The following is a 23267-nucleotide window of genomic DNA, read 5'->3' as shown; positions in this document are numbered from 1 at the left end:
ACTTGAAAACCCCGTCGGTCAAATCCCATCCAAACTCCAATTTATTCAATTTTACATGACAAGCATAGCCGTGATTTTCCGGCTCGCACTGGTAAGCTCGATTCGATAATCCGCTAGCCGGTGCTGCAAACGTGAGGGTGAAAAAAAACCGACTCCGAGCCAAGAGTATTTTTTCTCCCAAGGGTCCTAAAGCTTTCTCGGTACGAACTTAATCCGTATCGGATGCGCCGGCCTGAGTACGAGATCCGGAAGTAATCGGACTCTGGATGCGAGATCAATTGGCTCGAGATAAAAATTGCGTAGCACGTGTCCTATCAGCGCCTTCAGCTCAAACATGGCAAACTTTTGACCTGGTGGACAAAATTCATAACTATTTTTATAATTCTTAATTATTTTTTTTAAGGCGTGCATATTTTGTAAACGCGATGTTGAAGTTGGTCATAACGGATGCAACTCTCTTCTTACCTATACAGTTACGAGGCCCAGCGCTGAATGGTATGTAAGAAAAAGGATGTCGCCCGACACAGTGTTCGGGTAAAAATCTATCTGGATCAAAAGTATCGGGATCGGGCCAGAAATTCGGATCTCGATGAAGATCGTAGATGTGTATGTGAGCCACAACGCCTCCGGGAATCAAGTAATTCTCTAGAATCACAATAGAAACTTTTAGCGCCATTAGTTTCTTCAATCTCTCCAATCTTTGATCGAGTCTCTTTAAGGATGTACAGGCACGAGGGCTGTTTTTAGATAGCACTCTAATTTTTTCATGTCTTACAATCCAAGATTTCTATGCCTGTGAAATTTCAAGAGCCCTTATCGACTGTTTGGAAGAAATATTAACAGTCGAAAAGTACAGAAATTAACGCGTCGCTTATGCCCACAATGACTTACTGGCCCCTCAACCATCTTGAACTCAGAATTTCATAGATTTCTAAATTAGATGTCAAAGATTAACCTTTAAAGGACGGATCTGGTCGAAATATCGACCACTAGTTTGGTCGGGCACTTCACTTGAAAAATTCATCGATGTTATGCACAAATTTTGTCTGAAAAGAAAGGTCGATTTCAATGTAAAAATCCCCCTCCTTAAAAGGTTAAAGCATTACTTATATGAATTGAATCGCGCGGAATCTAACGGTACGTTAAAAAAGGGGGGTCAACGGTCATCTGAATTAGAAATATTTATATAGACAAATGTTTACAGAAATTTTGCAGGCCCTTATGCCTTTTTGCAATGTACTATCGAATCATGTGGAAGTCTCGGAACGAAATATGTTCTGCAATGAACTCAGCTTAAATATTATTCACGATTAAAAAATTAAGATAAGCTTTTTTTGAAAATCTTATTAATGAAAGACGAATTGAAAGAATGACCCCGATTCGTCTTGCTTGTCGTATGAGTTAGCAAAATTGAAAGAATGAATAGATTAATGAAAATAAAACTTGACACATTTTATACGAATACTATGAACGTACTCAAATGCAAGTCTTCCTTGATGTACCGCGATATTAAGGGCACGCTCGGATATAATCGAAGTGACTCTTTAATACAGCAATCGAGGTACTGGAATTGTTGAATTTCGTACGGTTCCATCTTTCCTCCACTCCCATCGAGTACAGCATCAATTTCATCTCGAGCTTTTTCCTAAATTTTTTTATCATTAGCCTTGCGCCCACCGGTCAAAATATCCTGAGACACAATATCCTCTACAACTTTGTTTAATGACTATTTGTTTTCTTATTGTTTTTATTTATTTATGCCAAGCAGGCAGAACACACACACACACAATCCCAAACAAACGTCCACCCAACAACCAACTAACAAAAATACACATACACACACACATTCAAACATGGTTTCAACATAGTTTCGTTGATAATGATAATAATGATTTGCTTAATTAATAGAGATAAAAATATCCAAGACATTCAGTCTTACAAGTGTAGGACATTTTCAACTCGAGGATATTATGTCATTAGGATATTTAATTCCAGGATAGTTTGACCGGAGGATATTTCGTCTCAGGATCTTTTAATTAATCGTAAATCCTTGGTATTGTATTAAAAATAAAACCATAATTTCCAAACAATGGTATCTGTATTCATTGTTATTCATTCATAATCAGAGTGTAATCTCGATGACAAAATATTCATACCTGAACGTCTTTGTGTTCAGCCAGAAGCAAGAGAATGAAAGCTATTCCCATCCCGGTTGTGTCGTGTCCCTGGAATATTGAAATCCATCAACCAAGCATTATTTCTACTTTGACATTGTCTAGGGCAGGCGAATTCGTCAGCTAGCGGAATACCTCGAAGATAAAGGTGTCTACTTCCTCTCTGATTCCGGGTTCGTCCATGTGACCCGCGTTCTTCGCAGCTATGAGAAGATCCAGCATGGCCAAACGTTTTTTTCCACTTTTATCATCATTAAACGTTTCTTTCTGCTGCATCGGGTCCTTTCCAGACTCTTTATGGTACTCTTGACGTTCACGAATAATCTAAAAATATATAAGTACTTTCGTAGGATGCAAATATACGAATTTATTAGCTGGTATTTGTCAACTTACTTTGTTGGAAAAGGCATGGATTATTTCTAAAGCTTTTTTTTGTTTTCGACCGGTTGGCGAAAGATTGAATATGCTTGGTGGATGCAGCCACGGTCTCAGTAGCCTGTATTCATGAATAATTCGTTAAATTAATTAACGAGCAGTTATATTGTAGCTAAAGTTATCAGCTCGAAACAATTCTTGTCTCGTATAATATCGACGAAGTTGGGAAGACCGGGGTAAAAATTGCGAAAATAATTTTTTTTTTCATTCCTGCAATTTGGGATATTTTTCCGGGAAAGGTAAAGAAGGATTGCTTTTAAAGCTTTAGAAAAAAAATAAGAAATTTCGGAAAATATAAAAATTGGAAAAAAGATTTGAATTTTAGTAAAAATAAAATTCCATCGAGAAGCAACGGATGGAACTTCTCAAAATTTTAAATAGCAGGATAGTTCCTTAAGTAGCCCTTTTTTCCCTGGTCTCCTATACTGAAAATCAACTAGTACCTGTGGAGAAGATAATTTCCCATTTCATGAACGGCGTTTCGATATTTCGTGTGAAACTTTGTCATTCCTTCTAGTGATGTACCCATGGCAGTTTCTACATCATTTATATTTATCAATATTTTAAATTGCACGTCATGATACAACCAAATATTAAGTTAAGGTAGTTCAATAGCAAAACCCGATTTCTTACGGAAATTTTGAAAAAAATATATGTCGCTTAGAAAACCCTAACGAATCGATTAAAAAAAAAGTAATTCTACCGTACAGTTTTTCAGATATTGCAGGTTAAAGTTCTATGGTTTCTCCATTTGAACACATGGTAATCGTCAAACAAAAAATGTGTATCAAAATAACTCACGAACGGTTCTTACCATCTTGTTTTAAAAGAACACAATGTTAGAGTATCTTCTGAAGAAAAAATAAAAAAAAAAAAAAAAAACACGATCTACCGTCTAGTTTTTGAGAAAAAAATGATTGTTATAAAAATCGTATTAGTATTTGAGTGGGAGAGTTTCAAGGTCCGCGACGCGGCAACGCTGTCGCATGAGACACGCCATGATTATCACTATACTTTAGTGTACAGTGTACAAAATACATAAATTCCAAAATCACGAGCAATTATGAAATTTTAGTAAAATATCGGAACCAAATATTTTTTTCCTGATCATTAACGATAATTTGAATGATTTTTGGAAGATATTTCACAACGAACGATGTTCACACATGAAGGAGGCTGCACCCTCTTTTTAAACGGAACTTAGCTATCGAACTACCTTAATATGTATCCAACGGTAATTGTCCGCATACAAGGGAGACCGGGACAAGTCGGAGGGGGGGGGGGGGGGGGGGCCGAATTCTTAAAAGATTTTTCCTTTCTTCATATTTTGTCCGATTCTCACTATTTAAAAATTTCTTTTTTGTCTTCCGCTCAGAAATATTCTCTTAGAAAATCTGAAAAAGTTTCATTTATTTTCTTTATCTTAAAAATATAAAAAATTGGGAGAACAAAAGAAACAAAAATGTCTACAATTATCAAAATACCCCGCTCTGCCCGGTCCCCCTCTACGTTAAGGTAGCTAGTTCGATTAAATTGGCCATTGATGCTTGCCACAAATCGTATTGAGCGTGTATTTCGTAACCAATGGTAACAAATCATGCTCCTTTTCCCCAGCATTTTTCAGGTCTCGAACCATTCGACGACCCTCCTCATCAAAAACGTTGACGAATTCCCTCAAAACATTGAAATGAAATGCGGGCGTGAGTATCTTGCGTCGTTTCTGCCACTTCCCACCTGGTATGCATAACAGGTGTGCGAATGAAAAACTTTATTCCATTGAGATTTGTCATCGTAGGTAAATCGCCCGTATGGCGAAGTGTCAGAATTGACGTTTTAGTGAGTTGCATCGAGAGTTGCATCGACGCGTATGTTGCAATTGCGATCGAGCATGACTGCTAATAAAATCGTCATAAACGGAGATTGTAATCGAACCTGTACTCGTTAGAAGACCGGTTTTGAACCAAGGATGAAGGAAATCGTACAGCGCGCTTTTCGTAATGTGTTGCGTGCTTGATAAAAGAATCTGAAGATATTAAAAACATTACAACTGTGTAGTATTTTATGAAAATCTTTCCATTCGGATTTCCCGTTCTGGGCTACTCGGAAAAATTATTCACCTCTGCATCGTCGGGATGACGAAGGTTTAGGACGGTCCACAAAGGTGTCGTTATTTTGTAAGTTGGATAGTAATCGTCATTCATCCCGTGCACCACCCCCCAGAGGTCAGCTGAAAAATTCATCTCAAAATTCATTCATTAGACGATCGCTTCGTATTTTATTTTTAGACAATTTCAAGTAAGCAGTTTTTCAATTCATGTTGAAACGCTCGAGCCGAACGCGAGGTACAAATACCCAGGGGATTGTATGTTTTTCTTCTCTTTATCAATTTGGATAGTAATATCAATGACTCATTACAATTATATTGATAATGCAGCTCGTAGTTCGTTCGGAGCTTTACTTGTCACTGAAATGTTTTGCATCTGTACTCTCCTTGCTCGATCCCTTCATCCAACACTTTTTTCGTTAGCTCGGTCGAAGCGTGTACAACGTTAGATAAAACTCTTTCGAATTAATGAGCTTTTAATTAATGAGGCTATTAAAAAACGTGTATTTTTCTTCTCAATAAAAACGCTCGCATTATAGCTGCAAATTTCGAAATCAAAATTCTTTGACACAGTCGATTTTTGCCATTGTCCTCCGCGGGCTGACAGAGCCTTTTTTCAAACTGTGTCAAATAATTTGAATTTCGAAAATTCCAAGTGAGGTTAGTCGACTGATCCATACTCTTAAGAACACGGCGAATCTACCTGAAGAGGAAATTAATCGTCACATATTGCGTTTCGACTTGCTTACCTATCGGAACGAGAAAATTGAATATATTTCCAAATATCGGAATACCACTTGGTCCCGGTATTTTGCCAACGAAATACCGCCGTCGGCCGAGCACGTAAATACGATATGACAAAAAGCAGAAGAAAAAAATAAGTCCAATCAACGCGACGGCCATCGCGAATGATTCTGTTTGCCGGATTTAAATGTTTTGATTACGAAAGATTTGATATTCACGAGTTTACAAATTCACTAATTCACACCTTCGGAAATGTTTATTGGAATCAAGCGAAACAAATGTTTGACGCTCCCGCAGCGTTGTTCACGCTCGGATATCCGACATTGAACTGGTTCCGAGAGATAAAAAACAGATCGGAACAGCAGAAGTATTGCAACCTCCGCGAATATTCGCGTAATCCGTGAGGGGAGATTAAACGTATCAATCATTAAAGTGTCTTATCATTCTACGACGGAAAAACCTCGGGAACGAAAAATATATTAATAACTACGTATCTTCGGCGACCTGTTAACATCGACGCAGTCCGGAATGCGAAAGATTCATCTCTAGTCATCTTTGTTCCGGTTTCAATCAGGTTTTTTTTCAACCGATGAAAAAGAGATTTTTATTGCCGATTCATTTCGAATATTTTTCCTCATAGGATTATAATTTGTCTGAAAACCAACGCAAAGCAGGGTACTGAAAGAAATATCCTGCTATTTATAATAAAGTTTGAGAAGCTCCATTTATTGCTCATTCTCAAACACCACACGATGAGAATTGAATTTGAAAAATTATCGTGAGTAACGACAGTGCGGTGAGAAGCTGAAATTCGTGATATTATTATGGTAGAAAATTGAATTTTCCCATGAATTAAATAATATTTATTGTTCAAAGTAGGAACTTTTACCGGTGTATTTAGTGAATTTTGACGTCTTATTTCCAATATTTACTGTTATAAAACTGAAAATTTGGCAAAATATTAAAAACATTACAGTGCGTTACAGGAATGAATACTTTTCGTTAACTTTTTCCCGCAGTCAAATATTACCGCTCAAGGTCGATCCCCTACGACAGCCCCAACCAAAAGTTATGTACCGTCTGCGTATTAAAAGGGTTATAGATATAGTACAAATATCATTTGCTTTCGTAAAATTTATTCTAAAAGTATTTTTGATCTGACATCGCAAGTAAATTTTTTGACGGAACTATCCGGGTTACGCTTTAACACACAGAAAAGGTTGCCTATACAGACGACATTCGCTTGTTCGCTTGCAAAATATATTGCAAGCCTAAACCTTCGTACTTCTCGAGACTATATCTGTCAAAGTAGATGGTCAATCACCTTGATTTTTTTTCACAATATCTGTGATATCCTGCTTTAGCTCCTCCTCGTTTTTTATAAACTTCCTAATTTTAGTAGTAGAATTAATAATGTGCTGTTTGCCTATGGATGGTCCATATGTTACGTGTTAATTGAGTCAACTTCAATTACATATATCTCGGGTTTGGGATGGAGAAACTTGTTAAAATTTTATAGAAGTGTTGTTCATATATTAAACAATACGTATGCCAAATTTAAATAATTTCCTGATTTAACTGTCTCGTGGAGGAACCACCTTAATAAATTACTCTAAATATTTACCGTATATTCGTATTCGAATCCGAGTGCCTACTGACTTTAATAGTTTTTTAATAACTTTTTTTAATTTATCCATATAATTCATGAATTTTGAGATTATCCATAAAAATTTGAACCCATAAAATAATTTATGACGCATTTTAGGAATAAATAACGTTTTCATTTGAGAAATATCATTAAATGTATCAATAGAACAGAAAAAAACATTCAATTCATACGAGATTTTATCTCGTCTCGTGGAGCAACCACCTTAATTCTCTCCGTGCAAGATACGTAGTCATTTTTTGCAGTTTTTGAAAAAAAAAAAAACATTCTTGGGACACAATGGAGTGCATCTCAAAAATGAGTGAAATTTTTTTACTACGATTTCAATCCAATGCACCTTCAGTGCTTCTCTTCAAAAACATTCGGCAAAAATGAAAAGAAATAATTTGCCCAATTTTGGAAGTACTCCATTTTGACTGGTTGAAAGCGCATCGAAAACTCCAGCAGACTGCCTTCCCGCTCAGCTGATGTGACATAGCAAGACGGTGCTCGATTAATAAAGCGTTCCCTCAATCAAATACTCGCCCGACAGGCAGCTAAGCTGGCCCAACTCCTGAGGTCACCGGAACTGTACTCACACTGTTCACTCATCAACCAATTTATTTATCACTCCGATCGTACTTGAAATTCAAGAATCAAGGTTTATACAAAAAAAAAACTCCAATATTGACGCGAATGAGCCCGATTAATTATTAATCTCGATATTATTCCAGTTAAATTACAAAAGGTTATGTTCTTTCAAGTGTGTACCATGAACGTTCATTGAATTTCATTCATTTTTAAGCTTTTTTCATGCCAATAAGATATTTTCGTGGCATCGTTCAATACACGGAGAGACTTTTATACGAATATTTCCGATGAATTTGCTAGAAAAATTTGCTATGTTTTGTAGCAGCGCCGTTCTATATCGCCATTCTATTACATTTCACCAAAGTGCATAGCAATTTTTCTTCACAGTCGGTCGAAAGTACGTACTTTCGGCACCGATTTCAGTGCCGAAAGTATAACATTTCTGCGCTGTCAAAACTGCACGCGCTTCATTTGTCTCAGCGGGAGCAAAGACTTTTTTCAGCCCTCCGGGCGGAAAGTGGCAACTTTCGGCCCGCTGCGCGGGCCGAAGTTGCCGCATTCCGCCTGCGTCGGACAGAAAAATCGTATACACTCCACGGGAGTGAAATTAGACCACCTCAAACCGCGTGCTTATCACCCTCGCCTTCGGCTCGGGTGACAATTCTGCCCGCGGTTTGAAGCAGTCTACTTTCCCTCCCTAGGTGTGTAATATACTATTTCTGTATTCCGAAAGGGTTGAAGTAATTATTTTTTTGATTTTTTATGTTTGACGTTTGAATCGATATTGCCTACGTGTTTTTTGAAAGGATGTGTCTAGTCATCCGTAAACCGTACGAATAAGGTTATATTATTCATTCGGAAATATGTTATAGAAATGTCCTATTATTTCCAAGCACTATTATCAAAACTATACTGCTACAAATCCGAACGAATAACATACATTTATCCTTCCAGATAAAATCAATGCGAAGGCCAAAAATAAAGTGACCAGACTGATAAAATGAATATAGTCGTTCAGAATCCCTTTTCATATAAAGTAAGGTTGTGACGCGTGAATTAGCTGTTCGTCATTGTCATCGCTTTTCCACGATTCCGATAGGTTCTCGTAAAGATCTATTTTCAGGTTCATAAGAATGCAAATATTCATATAAATTATCTTTGCTAATCTTGTTCTTTTGATGCCTGGCAGGCATCAAAACATCTTATATCGATAAATGCATATTTCGGAAGAAACGTACTTTTTGACCGGCTGTGAAGAAAAATAGTATACACCACACGCGCAGTTCAGGGCTATCAAACTTTCTGCCCTTGTAGTGTAATATACTATTGATGCCGAAAGCAGGTGTCTCAAATTTTACTATGTACGACAGGCAAAATTTAGCTCTGCGACATTCTTACACCGAACGATCTATCGATATCCGAACGTCACTCGTGTCTTTGGCGAAATGTTAAAAATTGGTGAATTGGACTGGACAAATTGCTTGAAATTTTACTATGTGCCACTGGTTAATTTTCATGTTTATATTCGCAACGTCTCTTATAATTGGTGGGCGCATGAATTTTGCTATGTTATTGAGCAAAATTCAGTGGGGTAAAAGGGAAAATACGAAACTATGCAATTTTTCGTATAGCACAGAGAAACGACTGATACGTTATCTCCTAAATTTTCATCAAATCGCATTTCATTATTTACTATGTTTTTGATAAAAATTCGCTCGATGTTCATTTTTGATATAGTACAGCGCGTTATTTACTATGAACTGTGGTAATGCTTTCCCAAACTTTTGCATTATTTGGCACACTCTGTAGCGATTATTATTATAATATCGATGTGGTCCGACGTTACTATAAAAACATAGTAATTTTTGCTATAAAATTCTCTCCGTGTAGCGACCAAACTATTGAGTCTTGCGGGGTTTCATCAGTCAGGTATAGTTTCCTCATTTCCCTTTTTCATTTTCAACGAAGTTATGTAGCGTTTTCACATCAGAAGACGCAATCTAGTTATTGTTTGGCCTCATTTGGATTTGTTTGAGTTTCTTTAGGCTTGTTCAAATTTGTTTGGGCTTGTGAAGTAATAATGAAATAATAAAAAAACATTTAAAAAATCGTCCATTCGTTGAAATGCAGGCTTCATTTTTTGTGCATATTCCTAAAAAAAAAACGATGTCAAAAAAATGATTAATTGTACTAGTAAGATAAATAACAATAAATTAACGTATACATCGATTACAGAGAATAATCTCACTTTATTTCTTACACTCAATATTTCTCATGTTTCTCTCTATTTTAAAATAGAATTCAATCTTGATACTAAGGGCCTTTCACCACATCGTTGATAGACTTGGTGTTCCCAATACCGCGATCATTAGTCCGGAGTTTCATTGTCGAATTGGGACAAGTTTGACGTAAAGGGGGGTCTCGGACTTGAGTACCAAATCGGGTAGCATCGTAAGCTTTCGGCATTCGACCACCGGCTCAAAGTAATAGCTGTGCAATAAGTAACTTATACTTGTTTTGAGTTCGAGCATAGCGAATTTTTGACCTGTTAACAGAATAGATTAAAACGGTTATTAGAAAATAGCAAACATTGAAAAATGGACATTCGCGCGAAACGAATTTTTTTTTTTCCTTTTTTTCCAGTGCTATGAGAAAAAAAAATTATAATTTTCTGACTGCTCCAAGCGAGTCATCTTGAATCCAAAATTTTGACTAAGCGAAATCTAGTGTTTCAGCAAAGTTACTCAGGCATGTGGAGACTTGAATACGTAAAACTTATTTAAAATATGTAACACTCAAATGCTCATGAAGTAGAGAGTGGTTGTACAAAAAATACCAATGCAATTTCTCGGTCCTCCGCTGAAAGGTATGTAAGCGAATGGATGTCGATTTCTTGTGAGTTCGGGTAGGAACCGATCAGGATCGTAGACGAGAGGCTCAGGCCAAAAATGTGGGTCGCGATGAAGCTTGTATAAATCGCAATTCACGATCGTGCCACTTGGAATCAAACGTTTTTCTGAAAGGAAAAAACAGACATATTATCGATTGCGTTGAAAAAACGCTTCGATTAGCTACTTTGTAGACGAATAATTAACTCAATTGCAAGGAACTGGATATGCGTCGAGAGATGGTTGGTACAGCTGGAAACAGTCTCAACGATTCTTTTATACAACGCTCGAGATAGGGCATATTAGCCAACGCGTCCATTCCCAATCGTCCATTATATTCTTCGAATAGAGCATCGATTTCTGCCCTCGCACGTGCCTGTTCATAAACAACGTTAATAAAAATAAAAAATAAATAAATAAATAAATAATAAAAAAAAAATCAACGACTGCATAACAATAAAACTCCTAAAATTTCAAATTTGTACCTGTATTTGTTTGTGCTCCGCGAGCAAAAGAATCGCAAAACACATGCTCATTGCTGTGGTATCGTGACCCTAGAAAATTTCCATCTTTAATTGAAGATTATTGGAAAACCGCGAGGATTAGTCGACGAATAATGAGAAATACGCCGAGTTCTCATCGGTGCTTTTTTTTTCGTTGAGAGTCAAGTCAGCGACTGTTTTTTTGTTTAACTCTCTTCATCTCGTACCTCGAAAATAAATGTATCAACTTCTTCTTGTATGCCGGCATCATCGATACCTTGGTGTGCCTCTTGTAATGAGATCAAAAGATCAAGCATCGCGAGCCTCTGTTTTTCCACTGCGTATGAAAAAAAAAAAAAAAAAAAACAACATAAAATTAAATATGAAAACGCACAGTCACTGTCACTCATAAAATTTTAATCACCTTCAGTATTGCTAGATATCTCGGTTGCATCCATCACCATCTCAGTTCCCGACAAATCATTTGCAAGATATTGCTTTCCTGTCTCTCTGTGGTATTTCTTTCGTTCTTCGATGATCTGGAGTTGTTAAAAACAGTGGCGAGTTTTATTGTTAATGAAATATACCAGTTATGCGTTTTTTTTTTCAGTTTTTACGATTTGTGAAAACGAACCAGAGATGTAAAATGGTGCAAAATTTCGATACATTTCTTATGCTTTCGACCTTTCTCTGTTAGAGAAAAGATCCAGTTGTTTTTCAGCCATGGCCTCGTAGATCTGCACGTAAACGATTAAAAGTCGTTGCCGAGGTTTTAAAAAATTCATTATTCTCAGAATAATCGGCTCTCGAAATGCTTGACTCACCTGTAGTACAAAAAACTACCGATTTCTTTGACGTTGGATCTATACTCCTTTTGCAATGGATCATTATCTTGTAATATCGTACCCATTGCACTTTCTAGAGGAATAATACACGATTTTAATGCATTTTTATAATATTCGAACAACAAATTATTCGAGAAGAGCACTTTCTTTCATTTTGCTTTGGCACGTTATAGTCAATGGACGAACCGTATTTTCAGGGTTTTCACGCACCTGTATAGGGAACAACGAATTTATTAAGCGGGGTCTTTGAGTTTTTTTTATCGAACGCGAACTCGGGTATCGAAAAACTAATAAATTTTCTGAAAACTCGTTAGTGCGGAGTGTATTCGGTCAAATTTAAAAGATCAATCGTAGTGTCTTTGAAAGGCGTACTAATTACTTTCATTAACGTAATGCATTTGGAACTCAGCGTTTGTTTCGGACGAGTATCATTTACTGAGAGTTGCCGAATATTTTTCAAATGAGCCAGGACAACCTCATATTTTTTTGAGTTATTTAAGGTAGAAGGTACGATGGCTGTTGAAATTTGATCGAATATCCATGCACACTAAATCCGTACGGGCTTGAAAAAAATGCATCGTCTTCCGTTTTCCGTGAGCTTGCTGCGTGCTTGAAAACAAGTTGTCAAGCAAAAACCCTTATCAAAAAAACCCTTATAAAGAATAAACCGAAAATTAGGTCCTAAATGATCGGTCTTGGAATATACAAACCGCAAATTACGTTGAGAGTGTGTTGCGTAATCAAAGAAACGAGATTTTGAACTGACGGACCGCCTTCATTTTTCAACGAGATTATCATTCGTTCCGACGTTTCGGCAAACATATCAACGAATCCTCTCAGCATGTTAAAATGAAAAGCTGGAGTCAAGATTTTTCTGCGGTTCCGCCATTTCTTGCCTGGCCAAAACGAACATTCAACAGTGTGAAATACCTTAATTCATACTTGAATTTTTTTTGTTCACTACTTACCTGTGCTCGTCAACAGTCCGTTGTTCAACCACGGTCGAAGAAAATCATAAAACAAACTCTTTTCGATATGAACTGAGCTGCTCAACAATACCTAAGATAGTTTAACAATTATAAAATTCATTTATTGTGGGAAAATATTTATCGACGTTTTTTTCCATATCTTCTGTTACTATTTAAACATGGAAATACTCTCGTTGCAATTACACCCAGAACAACTGTGTTACATTTAGCGTTATTTAACAAAATAGAAAATTTACCTCCGCATCGTCGGGATGCCGAATAAAAACGACCGGCCAATGAACAATCCAGAGTCGAAATATTGGATAAAAATCATCGCTGTATCGGTGCAGAGTCTTCAACAAATTATCTGGAAAAAATTTTACATCGCTTATCGAATAAAGTCTCTATGCATTACACAAGTTATCTTACCGGGTGAGCCTAACAGATACAGCAAAGAACCAATAACAGGAAGAGACGGTGGTCCGTCAATTTGATTGATGAGCCGTCCTGCGCGGCTCAAGTGTATCAATAAATGGAGAAGAACCAAAACCAATACTATAACGAACAATGCCCATAAAATCATTGCGTTTTCCGGTGTTTATCCAATCAAGAAAAATTGATGCTCTCGAATTATTTAACGTCTGAAACAAAAGTTATCATTAAAATTCCAAAAACATTGACAATCTGCTGCTACGTGGGGATGAAAAAAATTGTGAAATTAAGAAATTCTGTGGGCACGCAAGACGCTCTCGGATTGAACGGCCCCCTTCAATCAGGTCGAGTGATTATGAAATTTATTCAAATGACTAATGATTTGAAATTGAAATATCCGGCGAGGCTATCCGCCAGCAACCCGTTTTTATACTCGCCAAAATATTTGTTTATCTGTGTCGGACGATCTCGTGACATCGATTTTATCTATCCCCAGAACATGTCCAAAAAGAAAAAAGAGAAAAGACCACCACGGCTGAGAGCAATAATATTTTTTTATAAATATGAAATAAAGCTAAATAAGTCTTGTCTTATTACTTTGTCTGCATTTGTCTTTTTAATATTTTACGTCAAGAAGCTGTCGCGTCTCCAGAAAAAAGAAGCTCAAGTGAAAATTGAGTAAAAGTGAATGTTCGTGATTGCAGCGAATGACTGCACGCGTCCACCTCGCGTTAGGTTCAATCACGTACCTGACTTTTTCAATTTTGAGGATAAGCTCTCGTCATTTTTGCATTCAAGTATATATAGACCGGTAGGAATGTGAAAAAAAGTTGGTTGAAAAACTGGGAAGAGAAAGAGGAGGGAAGGACCGCAAGATGAGTGAATTTAGTCGGCAACCTCGAGCTGTTCGCGTGATTCACGGAGATATATGAAAAAAAAAAAAAAATTTTTAGCGCGATGACCAAAGCGTTGTAAACGAAATAATATTGAAATCCAAAATGAGAAAACCGTGCGAATGTGAATTTTTTGACACACCATCAACGCTGGTTTTTTTATCGGAATTAATGGACGGCGTCGAGTTAAATATACTGGTACAATCACTCGTAATATTGGACGAAAGCAATCCATATACAACCGGCGCAAAAGCGATGCTGATCGAGACTGAATCTCCGTGGTAGATATGCGTTTAGTTGTGCTATGAGCGCGCGCGTTGAGAAACATTGTTGTGAATAAAAATTGTTCTCTTTGGCTCGGGTCGCTCGGGTTGGATGCCACGTTCCAGCAGCGGCTTCGTTTAAAAAGTCAGTAATAGCAGTCTGACAGCACGCATTTTGAAAACGTTGAGAAGAGAAACACTACTGCGGTCTGTGCCGACTCGAGCATTGCTGCTCGCGCGCATGCTCCGATTTGACCTTTCCGTGCATGATGATCTTATATTTACAAACGTTTTTAAAAATCTTGAGACACCTCACCAATCGCGTATCATTTTACGCTTCGATTGATCGCTTTATCGATAACACAGCCACACATAAAAAAGTTGGTTGTGCAGCGGATACGGCTGTGCTTTTCCCACGTATTTTGAGCTGCTGAATCGTCATTCGGGGTTAGAATTCAGATCCTGTGTACCATTTTTTCGATAACTCTAAAAGATTATGTCAATAGGCCATTCTTCTGGTTCAGCGTCAACTAGATCGCTTTGGGAGGGTCCGTAGGCTTAATGTGCTCTCATATTCACATCAGGCCCTAAGTATCAACGCTGTAGGAACCAAAGAACACGGATCCAGGGCCTGCGGAAACCGATTATTGGACGAGAACTACGAAAAAAATGCATTTTTCAACGCCAACACGTTAAAAATAAAATCTATCGCTTTTTGCTATGATGCACCTTTTTTTCTTTAAACGATCTATTTAATGGATTTCTTTTGCGTTTTATGCCTTTCCTGGGCATTTCCCTCTTCAACGTCCAACAGAAATCTGCCATCGTATTAATATCCCAATGTCCCTGAGATCGACGTTCCATTTCTTTGAGATCTTGATGGGAACGCTCTCCCTGTTCTTCGTTGTAGGTGTCAAGATTTTCAGGAAATGCATCCAGGTGGGAATGTAAGAAGTGCAATCTGAGATTCATCAAACAAAATTGTTTACCGTAGTTGATGCCCATTTTTGTGATGATTTCTTCGTAATTCGGGCTTTTGTTTTTGCCTAAGAAGTTTTCACGACTTCTTTGAAACTCCAGCATGCGGCTCTCTGAGTTGTTCATTGTCGTGAGAAGACGATGCCTGGGCATAAAAAACGAAAAATCCCTGAACCTTACACGCAGCAGGAATCGAACGATTTAATCAGAGATCTTGGGTTGCCGAAAGATAACGCAGAATATCTAGCTTCTTCGCTACGAAAAAAAGTCTGTTAAACAAAGGCGCTAAAGTTACAGTATATCGGAATAGAGAAAAGAAGTTTCAAGAATATTACTCTCAGGAGGAAGACCTGGTATACTGTAACGATGTAGAAGGATTGATTCAATCCAAACGATTTTATTTCTTTTTTAAAATAAGCTCAGAAATGTAAAATTATTAAGTAGAATTCGATTTTATTTATTTGCACTTGGACTTTTTAAAACGTTTTATTTCATCCATGAATGTATTGAATTAATCTTACGGCGAAATTTTTTAGGGGTAACAATTCCTTAATAATCAATTACAATCATTAAAAAAATTAAAAAATACAATTTTTTTTATTAAAAAATGACCAAATTGAAGAAAGGAATTTTGGAGTTCTAGACACTTGAAATTTTCGTGGGTGAAAATTTGCACCAGTGTGGTGTCTACGGGATAATGATGAAGCTGGTTTTATTTATCCCGCTAAATAAAATTGTGATCATTAATGATAAATGAATTTAACGAACATTGACGATTCAGAATTCCATTATTAATCAATCATGCTCTCTCCTCTATCCATTAAATTTTCATTATTCTATCATGAATTATGAAAATGTTCGTCACTGCCTTTGTCCATTGACCAATTTATTATACTTCCCAGCAATGTTGAAATTGAATTTATTTCATTTTCAGTTATTGGAACATCGAAACGTGGCATTACGGGGTGCTAATAAGAACATGATCATCACAAGGTTAAACATGTCTAAACGAACAAAAGAGTTTTAGATCAAACTGCAGATTCATTCTTTCCGAAAACATTGCAGTTAAATGAAGAAAACTCTTCCAATAAAATCAATTTTGTTATTGAATCAACAACTTTTTTCTCAGTGTGCTCCATTATGCATAAAGCTCAAACACGAACAGTACGTTTGATCTTGTACAAAAAAATAGAATGAGTTCTTTTCGTACCGAAATATCATGACATAGAATTAAAGAAATACACTCAAAACGCATTAAACTAAAATTGAATATCTCGAAATATTTAGTTGTTTTTACCAAAAAAATAGATCATGTATTTTGTCGAAGCAAGTTTTAGTTAATTCTATCGAGAGTACATTATCACAGGTTGCGAGGAAGATTCTAAAGCACTCAAATAAAGGCAGTATAAATTTATTTTTCGATCGGAATAAATTTAACGCGAACGGGATGAGCTGGTCTCAGCACCAAGTCAGGTAACAAGCGCACGTCCGCAGCGATCTCGATCGGTTCTAAGTAAAAGTTGTAGAGCAAGTGTCCTACCAAAGCCTTGAGTTCCAGCATCGCGAATCTCTGACCTGCGATAATGAAAAATAATAATTAATTTTCTACACACACAATTTATCATCAACTTAGAAATTTTCTCGTTATTTTTTTTTTTTTTTTTTTTTTTCGTCACCGCGACGCGATATTGTGAGTTTGAATATACCGATGCAGTTTCTAGATCCGGCGCTGAATGGCACGTACGAATAAGGATGACGTCCCTGAATATTCTCCGGTAGAAATCGGTCAGGGTCGTAAACGAGAGGATCCGACCAAAAGTTTGGATCGCGATGCATGTCGAATATGTGGAGACTCAGAAGACTACCAGCAGGGACGACATGAGTTTCTGAAAGGAAATAACGCGTTTTACGCATGTGAGGTCAATGGTATTGAAATGTGATAAAAATTGTAAAAATGTGTCCCCCTGAAATAGCATTCAAAATGCAGAAGGCAAATTCGAAGCCGCCTCAGTATACATTGGAGCACTTACTCAATTGTAAATCCTCTCGAATCGTTCGCGAAATGAATGGGACACTGGGATAGAGTCTCAAGGATTCTTTGAGACAACGTTCGAGATACGAGAGTTTTTGGATTTCCGCCATTCCCATTTTGCCACCGTTTTCATAAACGACTTTTTTTACTTCGGCTCTTGCTGATTCCTGCATATGTGTACAAAGTAATAATCAATCGGTCGCACGCGATAATTCCGCTTGTAAGAAAATCGCGCACCAACGTATGAAGTAGTAAATTGACGGTGCATCGTTGATGTTATACCTGTATATCCTTGTGCTGAGCTAACAACAGAAGAGCAAACGTCATTCCGACCGCTGTTGTATCGTGTCCCTGCGAGTAAATCATGTTTCTATTCATGATTGACGTTGCGTGCAAATATTTTTTTTCCTCTTCAATTTGTCGCGAAAATTTGATCATTATTGGACGCGTGACTCGATCACTTTTATGCTTCGTTGGGGAAAAAAACTTGAGGTCTATAAAGATGGATAAGAACAATGGGGAAGCACGATCGTGACGCTTCGGGAGAAACAATTTTTTTTTGTATCCGAGAATTTTTGACATTAAAAATCAATAAAAATTCCGTGGGTCAGAGTGACAAGGGAAAAGAAACAAATATTTTTCTACGCGAAGAAGCTACTCCCGATGAGCACAGTTTTTCAATCGGGAATTTGGCCTCGCTTGATTCAATGAAAAAATGCTGATTCCACAGTTCGAGAACTTTTTCTACGGACTCATAAGTCAGACCGAACAATAACATGGTAATTTATTTATTCGAAAAATACTGGTACTCGGTCGAGTGTATACCTCGAAAATAAAGGTATCGACCTCTTCGCGAATGCCAGCGTCGTCGATCGCAGCACCTTCCTTCCGCGCAGCGATTAGCAAGTCGAGCATTGCTAACCGCTTCTTTTTTGCTGAAACATCACGTTCGAATGAGCCTGGCGCAATTGGTACTTAAATTATACACGGCTAAGTAGATTGAAGGGTTTGCCACTCACGCGAGTAGGGATCATCGTCACGAGCGTTCGTCTCTTCGTGCGGTGCCATTCCTGTGAGGAATTTTTCCCCTGTGAGCAGCTCGTGATATTTCTTGCGATCTTCAATTATCTGTTACATTAAGCAAATATTCTATGTCACGAAAAATTGTACTCTTCGTCTTCTTGTCCACCAAAACCCAATAAAAATCATTCATCGAATTCATGAAAAATTCTATTGCTATGAAATATTGAACTTTTTGTGATACTAACTCAGGCGCGCGCTTTGTCAAATTGTTCAAAAATAAAAATTCAACCGAACTTACACCAGGTGATTTTGAAAGAATGCTCGTGCAATTTCAATCAAAAGATGCTGCTTTCTAATGTAATTCCATTATCCTTAAATGAAGTTTCTGACAAAGCAATTTAAATAAATTAAGTCATTGCTTGCATCCAAGTGCTTGTACATCAAATAAGTTCTGGAATGGAATGTCAAATTATGATTGTATGAGGGAACCATTAGCAATAATTTTATAATGAATCCGTACCATGAAAATGAAAATTCATGCATGGTTGTTTTAATATTGAAAAATCATTTTATTCCTTTTAGTTGTACTTTTCAGGCACTTTAAAAGACGAAAAATAATTTCATTGTGTTGACTAAATATTGGTTTTTTTCTTACGTGCCTGTCATTTCCGAATAAGCGTATGGAATTTGACAGGTTATTAAGGATCGCACATTTTCCAATACGTTTATGTTTATCCAGAATTTTTGAATCACCAATTATTAAAATTACAGTAGAAAATTGGAAATTGAGATTCTATGTTTGAAGTACTTTTTAAGCAACATTAACCAATCTATTTATAAAATAACCTTTCTTATCTATTTGTAAGTGTATGAGAATCAAATGAAATGAATGTTTGCAAATCATGCTGACTTCAGTAGTAATAAACCGTCGCTTGTGACATTCAGTGTAGTATTCATATATTGTTAAAATATTCTGTAGGCAAGTAGGTATCACCACGTTATCGTCTGAAAAATGAATCCCATGCCGAAAAAATAATAAAAATAATTTAAATAAGAACATTATTGACAAGTTTGCTTTTCAGATTCCATTTGAAATAATATTTTCACCGAGAATGAAAAAACGACTCTGTAATTGCCCTTCGACTACGGGGATTCTGTTCCATCAATTTCTCAAACAATTTAATGTGATATCGTCTAGCCAAATTCGATTTTACAAAATTCTTTTCTCTGAGTCGTATTCGAAGTTAATGGAAACAGGCTCCCCTCACTTTCATTTTTATCCGAACTCGCACATTTGTTTCTAAGCTGGAATCGTGGTTAGAGAAGCTGTGGCTGGTTACATATATGGCATTTCCAAGCATAAAAGTGATAATCCGGCCAGAAATATTGGCAGTTAGCTTCTCATGACAGCATATCTGTCAGGTACCCGTCATTAATATATGTGGTCATCAAAAGTCAAAAGCTATACGTAAATAACGACATATTCAGACGTACCAGAAGCTAATCAAAATACCAATAAAACGACAACAATACACGGAGAGGCTTTTATACGAATATTTCGGATGAATTTGCTAAAAAAATTTGCTATGTTTTGTAGCAGCGTCGTTCTATGTCACCATTCTATTACATTTCACCAAAATGCACAGTAATTTTGATGCCGAAAGCAGGTGTCTCAAATTTTTCTATGTACGACAGGCAAAATTTAGGTCTGCGACATTCTTACATCGAACGATGCATCGATATCCGAACGTCACTCGTGTCTTTGGCGAAATGTTAAAAATTGGTGAATTGGACTGGACAAATTGCTTGAAATTTTACTATATGCCACTGGTTAATTTTCATGTTTATATTCGCAACTTCTCGTATAATTGGTGGGCGCATGAATTTTGCTATGTTATTGAGCAAAATTCAATGGGGTAAAAGGGAAAATACGAAACTATGCAATTTTTCGTATAGCACAGAGAAACGACTGATACGTTATCTCCTAAATTTTCATCAAATCGCATTTCATTATTTACTATGTTTTTGATAAAAATTCGCTCGATGTTCATTTTTGATATAGTACAGCGCGTTATTTACTATGAACTGTGGTAATGCTTCCCCAAACTTTTGCATTATTTGACACACTCTGTAGCGATTATCATTATAATATCGATGTGGTCCGACCTTACTGTAAAAACATAGTAATTTTTGCTATGAAAGTCTCTCCGTGTAAAATTCACAAAATTCGACATTGTGCAGACAGATTTTTTCAGTTAAGCACAGCGAAGAATGAGGAACTTTATTGTGCATGTGGAAAGCTCCATGAGAGCAACGTTATACCTTTGTTGAAAAACCGTGCAGAACTTTCAAAGCTTTTGCTTGACGACGTCCACTCGATGACAAACGAAACATCCAGTTCCACTGAAGCCAGGGCCTCAAAATTCTGTAAATGTCCAAGTATAATATCGTCGGAAACTCATGCATGTAAAATATCAATGACAAAATTGACATCGATCATCGTTACCTATGGATTATCAGAGTGCCCATATCGTAGACAGCATTTCGGAAACCTTCTTGAGTAATGTCAGAATCTTGAAGTGCCGTTCCCATGGCCGTTTCTAAATCAATATTAATCGCGATAAACATAATATTTTTTGTTCGGTTATTTCAACTGTAACGCGTTTCTTATTAGCAACAAAATAAGCCGAAGATTCTTACCGCAAATAGTATTTAGAGTAAATTTCGTGAGAAATTTGGAAAGATCTTGAACATTTTCTTTATCGCTTTTCAAGAAGTCGACCATTTTTTCACCTTGTTCTACGAATATTTCGACAAATTGTTGCAACACATTGAAATGGAATGCCGGAGTAAGAATTCGCCGCCGGCTCCGCCATTTTTCACCTGTTAATAATGTTATTTTTCACAACGATTAAACTTTTGATACTCGTGTCACTGGAAAGTTGGGCTCCATCGTTGTAATATGTTAAGGGGGGTCCTGCTTTAGAAAGTCAAAAAAATCGATTGTTTTCGGAAATGTTTTTAGGAGGGACAAAAATAACTCAGTAGAGGGAACTCTTCGGTATAGTTTCAAGGATTTTTCAAGTGTACAAAAAAAATTTTTTAATGCGAGAAATACTCATTTTTACATGGTTTATATGCAAAGTCTGATTGTCAAAGTTTCTCAGCTGCGTACAATGTGGAGATTGTAATTATTTTCTGCAACAAAAATTCCAAATTGTTTCTTCATTTTCATATATTTTCCTTCCATATGAGCCTATAAAAACCCGAAATAATTGCGAATTTATAAATTTTTAGCGAGTTTGAAAAAAAAAGATTTTATAAGAGAAGAATATGACTTCAACCTGCTGTAAATATAGAATTTCGCAATTATTTCGGGTTTTTATAGATTCATATGGAAGAAAAATATATGAAAATGGAAAAAAATTTGAAATTTTTGTTGCAGACCTTAATTACGATCTCCACATTGTACGCAGCTGAAAAACTTGGACGATCAAACTTGGCGCAAAAACCATGTACAAATTAGTATTTCTCACATTAAAAAAAAAAAAAATTCTACTTTTGAAATATCCTTGAAACTATATCGAAAAGTTCCAATCGACTTTCTAAAGCAGGACCCCCCTTAATTGACGATAAGAAAAAAGAAGGAACAGTGATTTGAACGGTCGTTACCCTTGCTAGTGAGGAGTCCTGTGCCAAACCAGGGATGCATAAATTTGTACAACAATCCTTTCTCTATGTGCTTTGTGCTCGAGAGTAATATCTATTTCGCGGTACAAAATATTGTTAATTTAAAACGGACGGTATAAAAAGCGTGCTCTTAAAATTTAATTGATCCAGCCCCAGCATGCAACAGAGCCAAAGATTCGAATCAAAGTATTTTCTTCCCTACTTCAGCATCATCCGGATGTCGAATATTAATCATAGCCAGATTGACTCCCCACAGCTTGAAGATCGGATAATATTCTTCGTTCAAGCGTCGCAGTTTCTGTCGAACTTCCTCTGGGAAATTTTATAAAATTAAACCGCTTGAAAAATGAACAGACGAATAAAAACACCGAAGAAAAATCGTCCGGCACAATGAACCATATTAAAATTATACTTTTCGTTGAAAATTCATTTTATCTACCAAGAGGTCCCATGAAACTCAAAATATTTCCGAAAAGCGGTATCGCCCGAGGTCCCGGAATTTTGTCGACGAGCTTTCCTTTTCTGCTCAACCGAACGTTCCAATGGAAGAGACACAATGCGTAAATAGGCAACAGCAAAAATAATATCACTGGTAAAATCATTTTGTCAATCTTTAATGATTTATCTCGCTTTCATCGATCGATCGTTCATAAATGCACAGAGGAAAATCGAACCGATTTGACTTCTGAAAGAAGCGCCCAATTCCGTTACAAATTCACTCGAAGACTAGCTTTACACCGTTAATGTTCCTGATGCACTCGTCTCGAACTGTGTGCCATCGAAATTTCCGAATTACTACCGCTTCGGTTGGAGACTCGTCCCTTAAATATATACATGTCATCTGGCGAAATATCGACCAAAAAAATCAAAATGACTGAGGGAATCTCGTGCTTTGTTATTATTTTTATCATGTTGAGAAACGCTTTCTCAATCGTAACAAAACGAAGAGTAATGAAAAAGCATTGAAACATGAGAAATCAGTGCAAAATAATGAAAAAAGGAAATGAAACTACGAGAAATCAATGGCAATATGAATTGGGGGTGCGGTCGAATTCGATCGAATCAATGGTGGAGAAACAA

General features: G+C 36.8%; 2 protein-coding genes across 3 annotated transcripts; both read right to left on the bottom strand.

The window, feature by feature from the left end:
• Nucleotides 1–18: 18 nt before the first annotated feature.
• Nucleotides 19–5799, bottom strand: LOC122410239 (cytochrome P450 4C1-like). Of its 2 annotated transcripts, none has more exons than XM_043418370.1 (11): nt 5463–5795; nt 4727–4836; nt 4542–4632; nt 4161–4343; nt 3053–3146; nt 2568–2670; nt 2310–2498; nt 2157–2225; nt 1477–1645; nt 466–645; nt 19–350 (listed from the first exon to the last, which is right to left on the bottom strand). In XM_043418370.1, the coding sequence occupies exons 1-11, from the start codon at nt 5614–5616 to the stop codon at nt 187–189; spliced, it is 1506 nt and encodes a 501-aa protein (XP_043274305.1). In that variant the 5' UTR covers nt 5617–5795; the 3' UTR covers nt 19–186. The 2 variants fall into 2 exon arrangements, 1 of the variants encoding a protein (XP_043274305.1); XR_006260883.1 differs by lacking the exon at nt 19–350 and adding an exon at nt 956–1046 and having other exon boundaries at nt 508–645; nt 5463–5799.
• A 4123-nt stretch (nt 5800–9922) lies between these two features.
• Nucleotides 9923–22969, bottom strand: LOC122409675 (uncharacterized). Its single transcript, XM_043417402.1, has 25 exons — nt 22627–22969; nt 22390–22499; nt 22170–22260; nt 21198–21380; nt 21004–21097; nt 20820–20922; nt 18494–18602; nt 18300–18409; nt 17757–17825; nt 17473–17641; nt 17149–17328; nt 16858–17017; nt 15194–15587; nt 13306–13474; nt 13134–13243; nt 12877–12967; nt 12619–12804; nt 11888–11981; nt 11698–11800; nt 11488–11602; nt 11291–11400; nt 11067–11135; nt 10789–10957; nt 10530–10709; nt 9923–10238 (listed from the first exon to the last, which is right to left on the bottom strand). The coding sequence occupies exons 1-25, from the start codon at nt 22787–22789 to the stop codon at nt 10075–10077; spliced, it is 3495 nt and encodes a 1164-aa protein (XP_043273337.1). The 5' UTR covers nt 22790–22969; the 3' UTR covers nt 9923–10074.
• Nucleotides 22970–23267: the final 298 nt, after the last annotated feature.

The sequence above is a fragment of the Venturia canescens genome, chromosome 4 (assembly GCF_019457755.1).
Source record: "Venturia canescens isolate UGA chromosome 4, ASM1945775v1, whole genome shotgun sequence".
NCBI lineage: Eukaryota > Metazoa > Arthropoda > Insecta > Hymenoptera > Ichneumonidae > Venturia > Venturia canescens.
This window is presented reverse-complemented; position numbering and strand designations above follow the sequence as displayed.

What these genes read in the sequence shown, in the direction of transcription:
- LOC122409675 (XM_043417402.1), bottom strand. Translation starts at nt 22,789, where the DNA reads ATGATTTTACCAGTGATATTATTTTTGCTGTTGCCTATTTACGCATTG. An exon ending in CACTCTCAACGTAATTTGCG is followed by an intron (nt 11,982 to 12,618) that starts GTTTGTATATTC and finishes TTATTCCTCTAG; the next exon opens with AAAGTGCAATGGGTACGATA. An exon ending in CGGAGCACAAACAAATACAG is followed by an intron (nt 10,958 to 11,066) that starts GTACAAATTTGA and finishes GTTTATGAACAG; the next exon opens with GCACGTGCGAGGGCAGAAAT.
- LOC122410239 (XM_043418370.1), bottom strand. Translation starts at nt 5,616, where the DNA reads ATGGCCGTCGCGTTGATTGGACTTATTTTTTTCTTCTGCTTTTTGTCA. An exon ending in CTGAACACAAAGACGTTCAG is followed by an intron (nt 1,646 to 2,156) that starts GTATGAATATTT and finishes AAAAAAATTTAG; the next exon opens with GAAAAAGCTCGAGATGAAAT. An exon ending in TGGGCCTCGTAACTGTATAG is followed by an intron (nt 351 to 465) that starts GTAAGAAGAGAG and finishes TTTGTCCACCAG; the next exon opens with GTCAAAAGTTTGCCATGTTT.